This window comes from Vicia villosa, unplaced genomic scaffold, assembly GCF_029867415.1.
Source record: "Vicia villosa cultivar HV-30 ecotype Madison, WI unplaced genomic scaffold, Vvil1.0 ctg.000436F_1_1, whole genome shotgun sequence".
In the NCBI taxonomy this organism is placed as follows: domain Eukaryota; kingdom Viridiplantae; phylum Streptophyta; class Magnoliopsida; order Fabales; family Fabaceae; genus Vicia; species Vicia villosa.
In genome coordinates, this window is record NW_026705207.1 from 117,585 (window position 1) to 136,485 (window position 18,901).

An 18,901-nucleotide genomic window follows, 5' to 3' on the forward strand; every position below is an offset into this window, starting at 1 on the left:
ATATAAGGATTTTACCCAAAAACAGCCGTTACTCTGCCCGATTTTCGTCGGAATCTTAATGTTCTTAATGAAAAAATGGTGCTAAGACAATAAGTTCATCTGGATCCCCAAGTGTTAATGTGTTGGTACTGATAAATCCAAAGGATGGGAAAACTACCTTGGCTCTTAATGTCAAGTGTTGGCTTCTTATTCGGTTAGACCATTTCTTTCCTTAGCTTTTATTTTATGCATTAGGTTAGCCTCTTCATCTCCTCCCATTCTTAAATTTTCAAAATCTTCTCCCTTTTTCCAAAATATTCTTATGTTTGCAAACCTTTTCAAAACTTTTTTTTTCTTTTCTTAAAAATATCTTTCGCCCTTAGTGGCTTTTCTTCAAAAGTTTAGACACCGATAATTGTCGAAACGAGTGGTTATACCCCACGATTTTGAAATTGATTGATAATAACAAGATCTTTTCCGCGTGAGAGAGCTAGTGGCATACTCGTTGATTTTATCCGAGTTGGCGCCCTTCTTTCATTTGCGATGCAAAGAACTTGTTTGTTCTCATGCTCAAGATCAATGGCTGAGTATTTCTCTCTAACGACAACAAAGTGTTTATTCGTTTTTCTTAAAAACGTTTTTTTTAAAAAGCGGAACTACATTAGCTCTGACTTCTCCATTGCACCGAGGAGGTATGTAGGCCCGAAGCTTAACGCTTTGCCGAGCTTATTTTGAAAATAAAACAAGCCGTTTTTTTTAGCACACACACAACACAGATTTTCAAAAAGGTTCCCGTGGAGTACCACGGATATGAGGGGTGCTTTAAACCTTCCCCTCATATAATCAACACCCGAACCTGAGTTCTCTTTCTTGTTTTTTTTAAAACAAAACTTTGGGTTTTTCGTTCTTTTCCCTTTTCCTTTGAAAAAATAAAGTGCGGTGGCGATTTCAAAACGGAATATTGATTCGAGTCAATCCCATGGCTTCGATATCAGATTTTCCCCGCTACAATCATCAACGATGACTAATCCATATTTCTTCCCTCTGACAGATGCTGTTTTGACTGGGCCAAACAGATCAATGTGCAAGAGTTCTAACGGCCTTGAGGTAGAAACAACATTCTTAGACTTGAATGCAGGTCTGGAGAACTTGCCCTTCTGACATGCTTCACAAAGAGCATCTGATTTGTATTTTAGATTTGGGAGTCCCCTGACCAGATTTAGTTTGTTAATCTGAGAAATCTTTCTCAAACTAGCATGTCCTAATCTTCTGTGCCAAACCCATTGCTCTTCAGAAACAGACATAAGACAAGTCACCTTCTGCTTCTCAAGATCAGAAAGATCAATCTTATAAATGGTGTTCTTCCTCTTGCCTGTAAATAGGATTGAGCCATCCTTCTGACTTACAGCCTTGCAAGACTTTTGATTGAAGATTATATCATAACCATTGTCACTTAATTGACTTATGGACAATAAGTTATGCTTTAATCCTTCTACAAGAAGTACATTAGTTATGGAAGGAGAGTTACCAAGACTTATGGTTCCAGAGCCAATGATTTTGCCCTTCTGATCTCCTCCAAACTTGACTTCTCCACCTGGTTTAAGCACCAGGTCTTGGAATGTAGACCTTCTTCCCGTCATGTGTCGCGAGCACCCAGAGTCCAGGTACCATGACATTTTGCTTTCTGTCCTCTTTGCCGCCAAGGATATCTGCAACAGAAATTATCTTCTCCTTAGGTACCCACAATTTCTTGGGTCCTTTCTTGTTAGTTCTCCTCAAGTTCTGGTTGAACTTGGGTTTAGCAAAATATTTAACAGGAGGAACAGTATGATACTTCTTATTCTGAGTTCCATGATATTTCTTAGGTTGTGTCACATGCTTCTTGGTGTGTGTTATGTGAAAACTTTGTGCATGTGATGTGTGCTTAATATCATGGGAGTGGCCAAATTTAAATTGGTTATACAGAGGCTTGTATGATATTTTCATAACATCCACAGATTCAAGCTTGTATGGGATTTCACCCTCATAACCAATGCCAACTCTCTTGTTCCCAGACACAGCATATATCATAGAAGCTAGCTGACTTCTGCCAATACTTCTAGATAGGAACTTCCTGAAACTTAAATCATATTCTTTCAGAATATGATTCAGACTGGGAGTGGATTTTTCTGAATCAGAAGGAGATCCAACATTATTGGATAATTTTAAAACTTTTTCTTTTAATTCAGAATTTTCCAACTCAAGCTTCTTAGTTTCAAATTCAAATTGCTTTTTCAGCTTTTTGTATTTGATACTAAGATGAGCTTTTAATTCAAGAAGCTCTGTTAGACTGGAAACTAACTCTTCTCTAGATAGTTCAGAAAATACCTCTTCAGAATCTGATTCTGATGTAGATTATGATCCATCATCTTCTGTCGCCATCAGCGCAAAGTTTGCCTGCTCTCCTTCAGAGTTTGATCCTGATTCTGATTCAGAATCATCCCATGTTGCCATAAGACCTTTCTTCTTATGAAACTTCTTCTTGGGATTCTCCTTCTGAAGTTTTGGACACTCATTCTTGTAATGTCCAGGCTCATTGCACTCATAGCAGACAGCCTTCTTCTTGTCAGATCTTCTGTCACCAGAAGATTCTCCTCGTTCAAATTTCTTTGAACTTCTGAAGCCTCTGAACTTCCTTTGCTTGCTCTTCCAGAGTTGGTTCACCCTTCTGGAGATCATGGACAGTTCATCTTCTTCTTCAGATTCTGATTCTTCAGGATCTTCTTCTCTAGCCTGAAAAGCGTTAGTGCATTTTTTAACATTAGATTTTAATGCAATAGACTTACCTTTCTTCTGAGGCTCGTTTGCGTCCAGCTCTATTTCATGGCTTCTCAAGGCACTGATAAGCTCTTCCAAAGAAACTTCATTCAGATTCTTGGCAATCTTGAATGCTGTTACCATTGGACCCCATCTTCTGGGTAAGCTTCTGATAATCTTCTTTACATGATCAGCCTTGGTGTAGCCTTTATCGAGAACTCTCAATCCAGCAGTCAGAGTTTGAAATCTTGAAAACATCTTCTCAATGTCTTCATCATCCTCCATCTTGAAGGCTTCATATTTCTGGAATAGAGCAAGAGCTTTGGTCTCCTTGACTTGAGCATTTCCTTCATGAGTCATCTTCAAGGACTCATATATGTCATGGGTCGTTTCCCTGTTAGATATCTTCTCATACTCAGCATGAGAGATAGCATTCAGCAAAACAGCCCAGCATTTGTGATGATTCTTGAAATCTTTCTTTTGATCATCATTCATTTCGCTTCTCGTGAGCCTTACACCAGTAGCTTTAACAGGATGTTTGTAACCATCCAGTAGAAGATCCCATAGATCAGCATCTAGACCAAGAAAGTAACTTTCCAGTTTATCTTTCCAGTATTCAAAGTTTTCACCATCAAATACTGGTGGTCTAGTATAACCATTGTTACCATTGTATTGCTCAGCAGAGCCAGATGTAGATGCAGCTGGATTTGTTGGAATTTCACCAGCCATCTTTTACTGAAGCGTTTTTCTCTTCCTGAATCTTTTCTAAACACGGTTAAGTGCTTGCACCTTAGAACCGGTGCTCTGATGCCAATTGAAGGATAGAAAAACACTTAGAAAGGGGGGGTTTGAATAAGTGTAGTCTTAAAAACTTGAACGATAAAAATAAATTGCACAGTTATTTTTATCCTGGTTCGTTGTTAACTAAACTACTCCAGTCCACCCCCACAGAGTGATTTACCTCACCTGAGGATTTAATCCACTAATCGCAACAGATTACAATGGTTTTCCACTTAGTCCGTGACTAAGTCTTCCAGAGTATCCTGATCACAACCTGATCACTCCGGGAACAAATGCTTAGACACAAGCTAAGACTTTCTTAGAGTATCCTGACCACCACGTGATCACTCTAATTACAACTGCTTAGACACAAGCTAAGACTTCCTAGAGTATCCTGATCAACACTTGATCACTCTAGTTATTTACAAATTAATGTAATCAAATAAGAGTTTTACAATGCTTCTTAAAAGCTATAATCACAACAGTGATATTTCTCTTAACGTTTAAGCTTAATCTCACTAATATATTACAACGGCAATGTAGTGAGCTTTGATGAAGATGAAGTTTCTGAGCTTTGAATTTGAACAGCGTTTCAGCAAGTCTTTCAGAATAATTTCGTTCAGAATTGGTTCAGAGTTGTTCCAAAGTTGTTAACCTTGCTTCTCATTAGAACTTCATATTTATAGGCGTTTGAGAAGATGACCGTTGGGTGCATTTAATGCTTTGCGTGTTCCGTACAGCATTGCATTTAATGTTTCACGCTTTTGTCAACTACCTCGAGCCTTGTTCACGCTGTGTCTACTGACGTTGCCTTTAATAGCTTCCAACGTTCCTTTTGTCAGTCAGCGTAGCCTGCCACTTGTACTTTCTTCTGATCTGATGTTTGTGAATATAATATTTGAATATCATCATAGTCAAACAGCTTGGTGCATAGCATCTTCTTGTCTTCTGACCTTGAAGTGCTTCTGAGCGTGATACCATGAGAACTTCAGTGCTTCTGCTTCTGACCTCAAGTTCTTCTGATGCTTTCATAGACCCATGTTCTGATTCTGCCTTGACCATCTTCTGATGTCTTGCCAGACCATGTTCTGATGTTGCATGCTGAACCTTCTGAGACAAAGCTTCTGAGCGCTGATTTGTGCATACTCTTTATATATTTCCTGAAATGGAAATTGCAATGTATTAGAGTACCACGTTATCTCACACAAAATTCATATCCTTGTTATCATCAAAACTAAGAATATTGATCAGAACAAATCTTGTTCTAACATTGATGTCTAGATTCTGTCGGCTTTTTGAGTTAGCTAAGCATAAGGATGCCATTGTAGAAGAGATGTTCACTTTAAGATGAGGGGTAGATGGTGAAGCTTGGAGTTGGCGTAGGAGGTTTTTTGTGTGGGAGGAAGAGTTGGTGGGGGAGTATACTCAATTATTGGATTTTGTTGATTTGCAAGTTGAGGATGAATATACTTAGGTGTGGCATATACATCCGTCAAAGAGTTATAATGGGAGCAGTGCGTATCATTTGTTGACAAAGTTAGAGGATGATCATTGTTTAGGTGGTTCTCAGGTTTGGTGGTCAAATGCGGTGCCGCTTAAGGTAGATATTTTCCTTTGGCGGTGGTATCGAAATAGATTACTGTAATACGGTGAACTGACTTTATCGAAATGTACGGTTAAGCAAGAGTCGCCACCGACTTTTATTTTATCCAAATTAATTAGAAAGGCTAAAAGAACAGGAAAAACCTTTTAAATAAAATAGGGTTCGGGGGGTAATTATGCAAAGGGAAAGTGTAAGGCACCCTTTGCATCCATGGTTTTCCATGGGATCTTAATTGCTTTGCTCTTTGTTTTCAGAAATGTAGAAGAAAAAGAAAGTGGACTTTAGCTCGTAAATGAGCGTAGCCATTTTGAAGGATTATGAGAAAGAATATGAAAGATTTTTAGAGCAAGGCAAAGCAATTAGGGGCAATTACCTTATAGTTTGAAAAAGGAGTTCTTTTAGCCTTTCAGAGTGAAAGGGTCTATCCTTGCCATAAGAGGGAGGGAAGCCTTTCATTTGGAGGTTGAAGGGTCATCGCATTATCGTTCGCCACAAGACTGACCCATGCCATAGAGAGGCAGGTAGTCTAAGGGAAGGACCAGAATAGCCTTTTTCGTAGGCAACCAGAGGATACCTCAGCCTTTTCGTAGGCAACTTCCGAGGGTCGAGATCATGTGTATCGAAGGCAGCATCATTAGGGACCATGATCTTAATCGAGGCAACATGGCTGAGGTATCCTCGTATTCGAGGGACTGGCTATTCTGCAAAAACACAAGGCAACAAGGCAACAGGTAACAGGCAACAGAGAGGTTACCCCAAAAGTGTGCGTGTGTGCACCAATCACGTGATCAGTATTCAGATATTTATCTTATAGTTAAGTGATTCTAATTGAATTAACAAGTTGCACTCCCTAGGGTTACTAACCATAGCAATTAATATTGATAATCAAAGCAATAAAGGGAAAGGGGATAATGAAACCAGCGGAGGAGAGGGGAATTGAAACCAGCGGAATAATAAACAATTAAGTCTAACATAAGTAATAATTAGGGTTTAAGGTTACCGACTATGCGAAGCTTTGGCATTTGGCAAACCCTGCAAGGCGGGAAAAATGGCAAACAAAAAAATAGGGTGAGTGCATTATCAGTTCGAAGGCAAACGTTACTAACCCTAAAAATAAAGAATAAAGGAATTTAAAATAAATAAGGTAAATAGGCACTTAGCTTCGAATTTGATCTGATATGGTTGGCGGGAAGCCTCGGGGTTAACCCTGAAAAATGGCAAAGCAAAGGCAAAGAGTGAATGTAGGCAAGACAAACCCTGATTTAAAAGGAAATAAAATAGACTTTAACATAATATTGAATACTTAGCTTCGGATCTTCATAGACGCGTAGTCGGAAAGCGTCTGAAAATAAACCCTGAAAAGAAAATACACAAGGAGATGTTTTTTAGTGTATGACAGATTCTCGTAAATATTAAATCGAGTGCAAATTGGCTAAAAATCGGATGTAATTAATTATTGATTTTTCAACCGAGTTAATTAAATCGATGGAAAACAAATTTTGATTAAATATAAATTACTTATGATTTTATGAAATTATATGAATTTAAGAAACCAATTAAATAAATAAAAAAACATAATTAAATAAACAAAATAAAAGTTATATTATAAATAAAAATAAAAGTTTTATTATATAAAAAAATTATTACATATATATTAAAACAAATTTTATTAAAAGGAAATTATAGAGAAAAAGAAAAAAAAAACAATATATATGTAAAAAAACCGGTTGATATAATTAATAAAAAAAATAAAAAAAACTTAACTTGGGATCTGGTGTGGTTCGTTTGTGGTCCGTACGATAGGCCTTCAATTCAGGTGCGTTGGATTTGGAGAGGCTGAAGATCTCATAGATCAGCATCTAGACCAAGAAAGTAACTTTCCAGTTTATCTTTCCAGTATTCAAAGTTTTCACCATCAAATACTGGTGGTCTAGTATAACCATTGTTACCATTGTATTGCTCAGCAGAGCCAGATGTAGATGCAGCTGGATTTGTTGGAATTTCACCAGCCATCTTTTACTGAAGCGTTTTTCTCTTCCTGAATCTTTTCTAAACACGGTTAAGTGCTTGCACCTTAGAACCGGTGCTCTGATGCCAATTGAAGGATAGAAAAACACTTAGAAAGGGGGGGTTTGAATAAGTGTAGTCTTAAAAACTTGAACGATAAAAATAAATTGCACAGTTATTTTTATCCTGGTTCGTTGTTAACTAAACTACTCCAGTCCACCCCCACGGAGTGATTTACCTCACCTGAGGATTTAATCCACTAATCGCAACAGATTACAATGGTTTTCCACTTAGTCCGCGACTAAGTCTTCCAGAGTATCCTGATCACAACCTGATCACTCCAGGAACAAATGCTTAGACACAAGCTAAGACTTTCTTAGAGTATCCTGACCACCACGTGATCACTCTAATTACAACTGCTTAGACACAAGCTAAGACTTCCTAGAGTGTGGATCGATCCCACTCCCTCAAGCATCAAGGCTTTATAGCGCCTCCCCTTGCCACCAAGCCAGGCTCTATTCGCTGAAATTAAAACAATTTAACAACAATATATATAAAACAACTTTTTTTCCAGAAATTCAAAAGAACCATGCGCGCGGGCCTGGTCTTCTTCTTCAATGGCTTCTAAAATTTTGCCTGCGTTTTACCTGCCATTTTGCTACGGAAACACACATAGCTAAATCCTGTAACTATCCAAATCACTATACAAGCCAAATTAATCAAAGATAAATATCCAGATCAACTAAAAGATGCATCCTGAACACAAAGAAGTCATTAATTTAGGCTGATTTTATCTCCAACTATGAATCCCTAATTTGAAGCTTACAAACCCTATCAATGGCGAATCCTTATATACGAATCCAAACTTCAATTAAACTATATCAGAAGCTTGCAAACACCATGATGAACTATATTATGCAATCGAATTTCGTTTATGGTGCATAAATACTCACAATCGAAATTGAAAAAAAAGCCAACAAACCGTGAATGATATGGACGTGATTCTTGAGGCTGCGCGTTTTGTTAATGGTTGGAGTCGCTTCAGGATGCTACCACGAACATTATAAGACCTTCAAAACTCCTTGAACCACCCTCAAACTCCAAGAATGATTTTGACCTTTTTTTGGATTTTTGAAGAATTCGGTTGAGGTTTTTTGCCTGCAGTTCTTAATGAAAATTCGTCCCCTAATCTTCTATGCTTGCTCAGTATATATAATAGGAGTGATTAGGTTAATACTTTTCAAGCAAATCTCTTAGGATTATGGAGAAATATTTTATTGGAGTTTTAGGTACAAATCTTTCTAAAATTAGCTCCAAATTTATTCTAACTTTGCCAATCTCAATCTTTGTGAATTTGCATCAATACTAAGATATTCTGGAGATTAGATTTGGTTTGGAAGTCAAGAATAAATCACATCCCTCTTTATCTTTTCCAATCTTTGATTTTAACCATAATTTTAATGAATAAAATTCAATAAAATATTAAATAATATTCATAAATTCGTGGCTTTGGAATTGAATATCTTTGATGACTTGGGTAACAAGATTGGGCCATAAAAAGTTGGGTCTCTTTACAAAAAAATCCATTTTGAAGCCTTTTACTTCACATTTTTCTCTTCAAAATTAGCCAACTTTGACAAGGCATATCTCCTTCAATTTTTAAGATATGGATGAGTTCTAAGACTTTTTGGAAACCTTAGAGAGTCCTCTAACAAGTGTCTTTGGTCTCATATCAAAATAATTTTCCATGCTCCTTGTGTGTCCTTTTGAAAAAAGTGGCTTTTTGTTGACTTTTGAAAAGGACCTATAATGTTTTGATCCATATCTCTCAAATGAAGCATTTTTAGACTTGGCATGTGAGAGACAAAATTGTAGAGAATTCAATTTCCTTCAAAATGAGCTTTGGATGGAAAAATTTTGATGTTCCATGTGGGTGTTATGGCTGGTCAAAGTTCAGTTGACTTTCTTCTAGAAAACCCTAATTTAGAAACTTTAGGTTTCGTTGATTTCTGAACTTTTCTTGATGAATCATGATCAATACTTGATCAAATGATGAATGATACTTCCTAATGAGGATGTTGACCAAAAATCAGAAGTTTTGACTGTGGTTTGACCATATTTTGACCTTTAGGTCAACCAGTCGATTATCGATCGTTTGGGCCATTGAGTGAGCAATCTTTTGAATTGAGACCTGAAATTTGTCATGGAGGTAGTTTGAAACATCATAAACCATATGAGATGCATTGGAGCCTTTGGTTCATTGATTTTTCTCTCAGAACAACAAAACCCTAATTTCTGAGCATTGTTTAGGAGAGTGTGCCTTTGAGCTTTGCATCTTGATTTGAATTTGAACAAGAGAAATAGTATGGGCAAATTTTGGGGTATGACAATTACCAACTAAGGATAATCTGGTTAGGCGGCATATTCTTTTAGCTGAAACGGAAAGTTGTCATATTGTTTGTAACATGGAAGCGAATAGAGATCATATTTTTGTTCGGTGTGATTATTTTGGCAAAATTTTTCCGATGGTGTCTGGTTGGTTAGGGATCACGTCGGTGTTTCAGGGCCATTGTAATTGCCATGATCACTTCGTGGCGTTGGATGGTTGGTCCAAAGATTGTCGGCTTGCTTTTCATATCATATGGGTAGCTGCGATGTGGATAATATGGAAATCACGGAATTAGCATATTTTTTGTAATAAGACTTTGTCGTTGCTGTCTATTTGCGAAAAGGTTAAAATTCAGTCATACTGGTGGTTGAAAGCTCATGTGGTGGGGTTTATTTTTTATTACCACATTTGGAGGGGAAGTCATATGCAATGTATTTTAGATAGTTTTGGTTAGTTTATCCAGTGTTGGGGTGCTAGTGGTGGTTGTTTTAGTTTTATCTTAGTTCATGTTATAATATTTTTTTTAGTTCTTCTAATATGTCTTGTGCTTGAAGGACTTTTTTGGTGGTAATATATCATTTTAGTTTTTTTATTTTTAAAGTTAAGCATCACGAGTATATAGTGTGTTTATATGCATACAAATTGATAACAGAATGAATATTGACAATCAAGTAGGGTAAATATCAGTATAAAAGGGTATAAACCTTGGGTATGAATATTTACTTAGTATACCTATATCACTATTGATGTCACTAAACTATATAGCAATAAAAATGAACCGTAGGTAAACTATTTACAAGCTTTATCTACGGTCAAAACCAGCAGATAAACCTTCTTTAAGTTTTCACGAAGCACTGTACCTATTGTAAAAATCTTGGTAAAAAGCATATGATTGATCCTTCGTCTGTCTCCTTTAGTAAATGACTGATGGCGAAACTCCATAGGTGTAAGGTAAGAATAAAAAATTTGACTGTCGGTATAGGAAATATTGCTGTCACTATATGTTATATTTTTTTTAGTAATGGAACATAATTTTCTAAAATGGGATACTTGAGGTAGTGTTTTTAATCATTAGAGTATTGATTTCATGCGACCTGAGATACATGTGAGAGAGACACACCACCACTTGTCTACCTACAACCTTAAAGTAATAGGTGTGTGGTTCTCTCACTTATAAAATGTTCATTTTTCCCTTTTCTAACCAATGTGGGACTTCTTCCTCACACTTAATTCTCAACATGTTGAGGATTTCATGATGAGAAGTGTTAAAAATCTCAGATTGTGTCTTTGTATACTTTCTGGAAACATAAGAATATCCCGTGAGCTATGTTTACCGTGTTCTAGGGATGTGAATATTGTTTTCATGATTATGGCTAATTAAAAGTTACATACACTAACCTTTGACATGTTTGGAATAAAATTATTTGGAGTAAATTCCAAGGTAGTAAAGGTTGTCAAGATCGGGATCTTGTATAAGATCAAGAGGAATAGTAAGATCATGAAACATAAGATCGTTAACCAATTATTTTTGTAAGATTAAGATAGGGTGACAAGATCCTAAAACATAAGATCGTAAAAAAAATTGTAAAATGTTATTACTAAAACAAAAACTAATACTAGTACTATATATATTTGAAGTTTTTTTTACTTAGGCAAGTATATTCTAGGGAAAATGGCCTTTGCCGAGCCGTAATTGTTATATCTTGGCATCTTGTCATCTTTCCGAACTTGTAATGATGGTGGTCATAACTAGCCAAGATCGCACATAATCAATAGTCTTACGATTTTTTTCTTCATAATTTGGCTATAACACACTATTTTACTTAAAATTGGGATCATTGGGGTTGAGTGAGATCGCAAAATCGTAAGATTTTAAGATCTAGATCGAGATCTTGACAACCTTGAGTGTAATGGTGACGTGTTTCTGTTATTCAATGGAGCTAAGCTTCAGAGTAATTTTTGGAAATATTTGTGTCAATCAATTTTGAATTTCATAATAGGTTGATTAGGAGAATTGAAGAAGATAAATTGGTGACCCATCTTGAGTGAAAAATAAGAGATGGTTGTTTGTTGCTACTTTTGCAAATTATCAAGCAAGAGATGTTGAAGAATGACAGTGCTTTTTTACAACAAGCAAAATTAAATAGCTTGCATACAAGTAAACACATAACAAAAAATTGGAATAGAAAATATATAAAATTTCACCCTCCAAACATTATACAAAATGTCATGCTTACAACAAAGTTGTGATCACTATTTATGTCAAACGATGTTCTTGAAAAAAAATTAAATCTTCGTCCCATTCAGGTTCCCTTGCATCCAGTTAACCAACATCTGAAGTGCAGCTTTTGGTTGATCCATAGCAACCATATGTCCAGCACCATTCACCTATTACGCAACACAAAAATATGAGTAACCAAAAATGAAATCAACAATGTCAAGATCAAGTAAATTCTAAATATAACTAACCTTTAGAAAAGAGAGAAGTCCATAATTATTCAACGATCCCGCATTTTTACCATCAACCAAAAAAGGAACTGTTTTGGAGGCCACAAATTGTTCTTTACCTGACCACTTCATGGCATGAACCCATTGAGAATTCCCTGTCATATGATAGAAAATTAGCACAACAATGTGTGGCATAAAATGTACTATAATGCTATGATATATAATATCACTCACCAAGCCAATTATAAATAAAATCGAATTCTCCAGCATATATAAGAACTTTGATTCCATTCTCAAGAAGTGGTGGAATATATTGGTCATAGTTAAACATCAAATCTTGAACCAAAGCATCATGCACTTCACTGCTGCATGAAACAAACTCTATGTTCCCAACACCTAATGCTTTCCTAACTGCAGTATTATTTAGAAATTTCTCCAAATTTGAGAAATCATAACACAATTTTCCTTCACATTTCTTTCTGATGTCATAGTACTGCGGTTTTCAATATATCAATTTCGTCAAAATATCATCAAAAATATATTTAAATTAAATTAAGTTTTGTTATGTTATGATTACTTACATTAATGTTGCCTGCAATGTCCAATATACTCGTAAATATTTTTTGACATTGTTTTAAAGCTGTTTCGCAAGCTTCTTGACCATCAACCCCTACAATTCAGTAGTAGTACTATTTATTAAATAGCATATTGCATAAATATAGAGATTGGCACGACACTTGACAATACTTGTAAAATGGAGTGTGATTAGAGTGTAAGCGATATTTTACCACAAGTATCGATGGCCTCCAAACATGGTGGAACCAACTTGTTGTTGATATTCGCTTGATCTTCCTTTGTGATCAACTTGTTATCAACTGCAAACTGAGTGTATGCTGGGTATTGAGTTTCTGGTTTGGTCATTCCATTACCAATAGCAAAACCCTGTAATTGTAATGGAATCAAATGAATCAAAACATGCACACAAAAAAATAACAAATTATAAAAATTGATAAATTCATAATATACTAATATTGTTAGGATATTGTAAGACCTTTAAGTTTATGTCTTTGTTTCCTTTTTGAACTCGAGATGCAAGAGGTGGAATATACTGTCCAGCATATGATTCTCCAGCAATATAAAATTCATTCTTAACCAATTCAGGGTGTTCCCTGAAAAATGCCTGCAATAATTTTTAAAAAAAGGAAACTCAAGTTAATCAGATATAACTCATAAACATTATGTGATTCATATCTTTATCACTTTATGTAATGCTGATAAATTACTCAGAAAAAAAATGATATTTTATATACCCCTAAGAAATCGTACATATCCTCGGTAACACTATATTCATCATCAGGAATATAACTTGAATCAGGAGCGTAGCTAAAACCTGTCCCAATGGGTTGATCAACAAAAATAATATTTGATCCCTACAAAATCAGAAAACATCTTAGTTATGATGTTAATAAAAAAATTTAAACATAATACAAAAACTTTATAGGTAGGGTTAAACGTTATTTTGCCCCCTGCCATATGGGGTGAATCCTAAAAACAACCCTGTAAAAAAAACACAGATTTCATCCCTGTAATTTCAAGATTCCTTCATTTTGCCCTTTCAGTGGATAAAGTCAACAAAAAAGATGACAAGGCGTTGCTGTGTTGGTTTTTTTTATTTTTTATTTATTTTAATATTAAGTAGAAATGCCATGTGGACTTGTAGAAATGCCATGTGGACCTTTTCTTTTTTATTTACGTTGAAAAAATTGGAAGTTTTAAAAATTGAAAGTTTTGTAGCCATGGGGTATTGAACCGAAGACCTTGCACATGAAAATATATATCAGCTAGTTAACAATTAAAACTTTAAGAGATAATAAATGTTATTTTGAAAAACAATTAAAAGGTTAATTTGTTTAATTCCAAAAATTAAAATGTTATTTACATAGTATATTATAATTAAATTGAAATAAAAAATTAAATAATTATTAAATAAAGATTATTTTAATATTTATTATTTAAAAACTGAAAATAATAAAATTATAACAAAATGAAAATATAAATAAAATTTAAAATATTAATAAAATAATAATAAACTGAATATATTTCTAAAATTATATTTCTAAAAAAATTCATTAATAATAAACTGAATTAATTTATAAATTTAAACTAAACTAATTAAAACTAACTTAATTAAATTGAGTTAACAAATACATTTTAACATTATATTTATAAAACTAACTTAATTAACACATTTTAACGTTAAAAAACTAAACAAAATTAAATAAACTAAATTAATATTGTTATATTTATTTTTTTAACGTTAAAAAACTAATTAAAAAAACTAAAATATATTAATAAAATAAAATAAAGAAAATTAAAAATTAAATTATATTAATTAATTAGTTTCAGTTTAATATATTTAATTTCAGTTTAACATATTTAATTTAATTAATTCAGTTTAACATATTTAGTTTTAGTTTAATATATTTAATTTCAATTTAAAACATTTTAGTTTATATTAATTTTAGTTTAATATATTTAATTTATATTATTTTAATTTAGTTTATATTTAATTTCAGTTTAATAAATTAATGTATTTTAAAATTAACGTTAGTATATATACTAAATTAAACTCAGTAATAAAAGTTAAACTTTAAAAGTGTTTAAACTAAATTAAACATTAGTTTAAAATTTATATTAATCTCAGTTTAATAAATTTTTTAACGTTTATCTTAGTTTTATTTAACGTTACTTTAGTTTTATTTAACATTTTTTATTAAATACAAGTATATTATTTAACGTTCCTAACATAAATGAATATTAAACATTATTTTTTATTAAACAAATCTTAAACATTCAGTTATTAATACAGTTGTGTAATATATAGACTTTGATGCAAGATGTTAAACAAGAAAATCAAATAGCTTGGTGGCAAGGGATTTTACTTTAAACTAAATGGACATGAATTCAACACCCAGTATTGACAAAATTTTCACAATTTTCAAACTTAAGAAAATAAATAAAATAAGCCACCTAAATAAAGAAAAAGTCCACATCGTATTTCCATATAATAATAAAATAAATTAAAAAAAAATCAAACATTTTAAAATGAGATATGAAAAAAAACAAATATCTATATATATATATATATATATATATATATATATATATATATATATATATATATATATATATATATATATATATATATATTTTCCAACTTAGCTGACAGATGACATAATCAAAACAAAGACATGTCATAGGAATTAAATGTTATTACCTTGTCCCAACCAAAGTCATTCCATGAAAGAGACAGATCATTGTTAATTTTGAAAGGACCATTCTCATAAAACAATGCTAATTCACTGGCACAACCTGGACCTCCGGTCAACCATAACACAACTGGTGCATCCTTAGCACCATTTCTTGATTCAAAGAAAAAATAGAACATCCTGCAATTTAATAAACAAACAAAAATTACATTATGTTTGTAAATCACGATGAAAATATGTAAAGCAAAAAAAAAAGTTAATAATATACGTTGCATTTTGGGAATGAGGAAGCGTATAGAATCCAGCATGGTGACCGAGATCTTCAACAGAAGTTCCATTAGAACTAGCGAGAAACGAAAACGACTTCTCTACGATTTTTCCCGGGACGAAATCATCGATAGAGTATTCACCATGTATATTAGCTGAATGCTTTGGGAATAAGTTCAAGCTTCTTATAAGTTGTTCAGCTAGTCCATTTGATGAAAATTTTCTTGTTGGAAATCGTTGTTGACGTGTGAAGCGAGAAGTTGCATAAGATGAAGAAAGTAAAATGAAGAATAAGAAAAGAGATAGAGAGGTTTTGGAGAATCCCATGTTTGTTTGTGAATTGTGAGAAAGGTGAGGCAATGGCAATGTTTTTATAGCATGTTGAGTGTGAACTTTTATAATTTTTTATTAACATCATTATTTTATAAAAATATTTATAAAAATATATAAGGACATGAGCTCACATAATTATTCACTAAAACATACGAGTATCAACTTAGTATCAAACCCGTCTCATATCCACACACTATATATATTTATATATTTTAATTTATTTTATTTTATAAAAATATATATCTATAAGTTTAAAAAAATACTTCAATATCAAACCTTTACCTATTTAATATATGTATTTGTTTATATTATAATTTTTATAAATATGTTTTAAAAAGGTCTTAAAAAGGTCTTAAAAACTTTAAATGATATAATATTTTATAACTGAACCATTTATTTTTATTAGAAACACGAGTAACAGACATACACACAAATAAATTATACCAAGAGTTATACTATTTTTTAGTTCTTGATTTATTTTAAACTAATGGTTATTAAATGATCATCAAAATTCTTATTAAATATAGTTCACTCTCACTTTTGGTAAAAATATATAAACATGATTATTTTTTATATTTCTTAAAAAACATTAAGGCCCTGTTTGATTAAAATAACAGTTGACTAATAAACTAATTGATAGCTTATAGTTTATGATGGAGACACAAGACCATTTTAATATCCTAATCTATACCAAAAATGTTAGAGAGAGAAAGTCTAACCTCTCTCTAACCTAGTTATTCGTTTCTTTGCCAACTTCGGTAATGGAACAGCGTTCTCAGGAAGTCAGTGATGGGTGGAGGAAGTTTGGAAGGAGGAATGGGAGAAAATCAGGGACAGGTTTTTGGGATGTCGCAAGTGGAGGTGTGGGAAAGGTTGAGGGTGTATCAACGTCCATTTTTTTAACTGAGTTTCGTGAGAAGTGGAAGGCCAGAGACCTTCTCTTCGAGTTCAAAGAGTTGGGTGACATTGTGGAGGTGGTTATATCTCTAAGAAGAGATAGAAGGGGTAGGAAATTTGGTTTTGCTCGCTTCATTAATGTCAAGGATGAGAAATTGCTAGCTGCAAAGTTAGACAATATGGTTCTGGAAGGGAGGAAATTATTTGTGTAACACCCCTTTTCTAACCCCAAATATATCATACAATCACACAGAGTAATCATGCATAAGGAAAAGGGAGTCACATGTTATTTTCATCACAATGAAAACCTAAAGCAAAACATCCAACATTCTTAATATGCAAAGATCATATTTGTAACACAATGTAAATCTCATGCTTTCATACATTATGCATAAACGCTTGCGGAAAAACAATTGAATTGCTATTAAAATTTCAATGAATATATCCCATACTATATTCATCTACCAAATTCGAATTAACATTTAAATCCACAATCTTGGCCACATAGCCTTAAACAACATATCCGAGATCTCAAACAAATACATCCGAATATCCAACAAAACATAGGAAATAGCAATATCCAAACATAAGCATAAGTCTAAATAAAATCCCCCCAAGTGTTACATGACCAGAGCATATGACTCGCTACCTAATCCAATAACAAACTTAGGAGCTCCTCGGCTAAATCCTCGGACAAGCTACTACTCGTCGGAACCTGCACGTTATCAACGAAGGATAACATTCAAACAGAAGGGTGAGAATTCAAATTCTAAATAGAAAATATAATAATGGGAAATGCAACATAATTAAGCATACATTTCAAGAATTCATCACTCTTCACAAAACACGTATTTATCTCCAATATAAAGTTAACATGTTCATTACAATTAATCATCACAATTAATTCACAACCTCATATATTGACAATTTACATATATACACATATATCACTCATACGTATATATTTCACATTTCACATCAAATATGTATTAATCACATATATCTCATTCTCATCACATTCTCTAATTCATATAAAATGATTCATCATTCCACATATATGCAAATCAATCAAATTCACATCCACACATTCATACCACATAATCACACATAACAACATTTCACACCGACACGTGCGACTCAAGTGTGACTCTATGCGATATGCATGTGGATCCCTCCGTTATCATTTTCGGTCATGCCGATTGTCAATCTCTCTAGACTAGATAACCACCTCAAAGCCCCATACTCGTTAATCTTTCAAACCCCGTACTCGTTAGGTTTGGGACAAGTAAATAACCTTCGCGAGATTACCCAACATTGCCACTTTCAAAGACTCATGCTTGTGTACGTGTGCAACAAAACAAGACTCATGCATTTAAGACGATCTCTCTATCTCTTAAACTACACAATCACATCTTTCCAACCTTGCACAACATTACACAACATGCAATTCAATCCAATCTCAACACAATTATCATTTAGCATTCCATTACATAATACATTCAATTACACCTCACACATGTTATTTAATCAATTAATAACACATATTGAACATATAGAAGTAACAGTTATACAATTCAAGTCTTAAACAAACAAGAAAATATTTTTGAATATAGTTCGCGCCGCCAACCCTTGGTCGCGCCGCGAAGTAACAGACAGAAACAATGTATTTCAAAAATGCATTCAGTTCGCGCCGCATCCACATGTGCGCGCCGCGAAGTACAAGGCAGAACCAAATCATTTCAGAAATTCATTCAGTTCGCGCCGCCACCTCTCGTTCGCGTCGCGAACACAGGGCAAAAATGAATTTTCTGTGTAAACTCAGCACAGTTCCCTCTTTTTCATTTCATCACTCAATTCGCAGTTCAGTTCATTATTTGCACACGAATTTCACATACATAACATACACATAACCCATATGTATCCTTAGATTCATCAAAGTTTCATTAATTATGCAAATCCATGAATTTCACCCAAATCCCAAAGTTAGGTTTTACATTCTTTTCATCCAACATGTTATAAATCAAAACCCACCCGTAGAATCAAGTAAAGAATCATGAATTACATGTTATTTCTACCCATTCCAAGCATAAACAACACCAAACAACACAAATCTCATGGATTATGAAAATACTC

The 18,901-nt window shown here is 33.6% G+C and overlaps 1 protein-coding gene across 1 annotated transcript; it reads right to left on the reverse strand.

Annotated features, from left to right (window-relative positions):
- Positions 1–11,788: 11,788 nt before the first annotated feature.
- Positions 11,789–15,865, reverse strand: LOC131628254 (serine carboxypeptidase-like). Its single transcript, XM_058899114.1, has 9 exons — positions 15,540–15,865; positions 15,280–15,451; positions 13,313–13,432; positions 13,054–13,182; positions 12,791–12,944; positions 12,584–12,672; positions 12,237–12,495; positions 12,024–12,157; positions 11,789–11,942 (listed from the first exon to the last, which is right to left on the reverse strand). Exons 1-9 carry the CDS (start codon positions 15,863–15,865, stop codon positions 11,841–11,843), a joined length of 1,485 nt encoding a protein of 494 aa, XP_058755097.1. The 3' UTR covers positions 11,789–11,840.
- Between the last annotated feature and the right edge of the window lie 3,036 nt (positions 15,866–18,901).

Bases quoted from the DNA above. Each gene is read 5' to 3' on its own strand.
- LOC131628254 (XM_058899114.1), bottom strand. From the start codon at position 15,865: ATGGGATTCTCCAAAACCTCTCTATCTCTTTTCTTATTCTTCATTTTA. The intron at 12,945-13,053 runs GTCTTACAATAT...TTACAATTACAG, and splicing joins ACAAAGACATAAACTTAAAG to GGTTTTGCTATTGGTAATGG. The intron at 12,673-12,790 runs GTAAAATATCGC...ACTGAATTGTAG, and splicing joins GGAGGCCATCGATACTTGTG to GGGTTGATGGTCAAGAAGCT.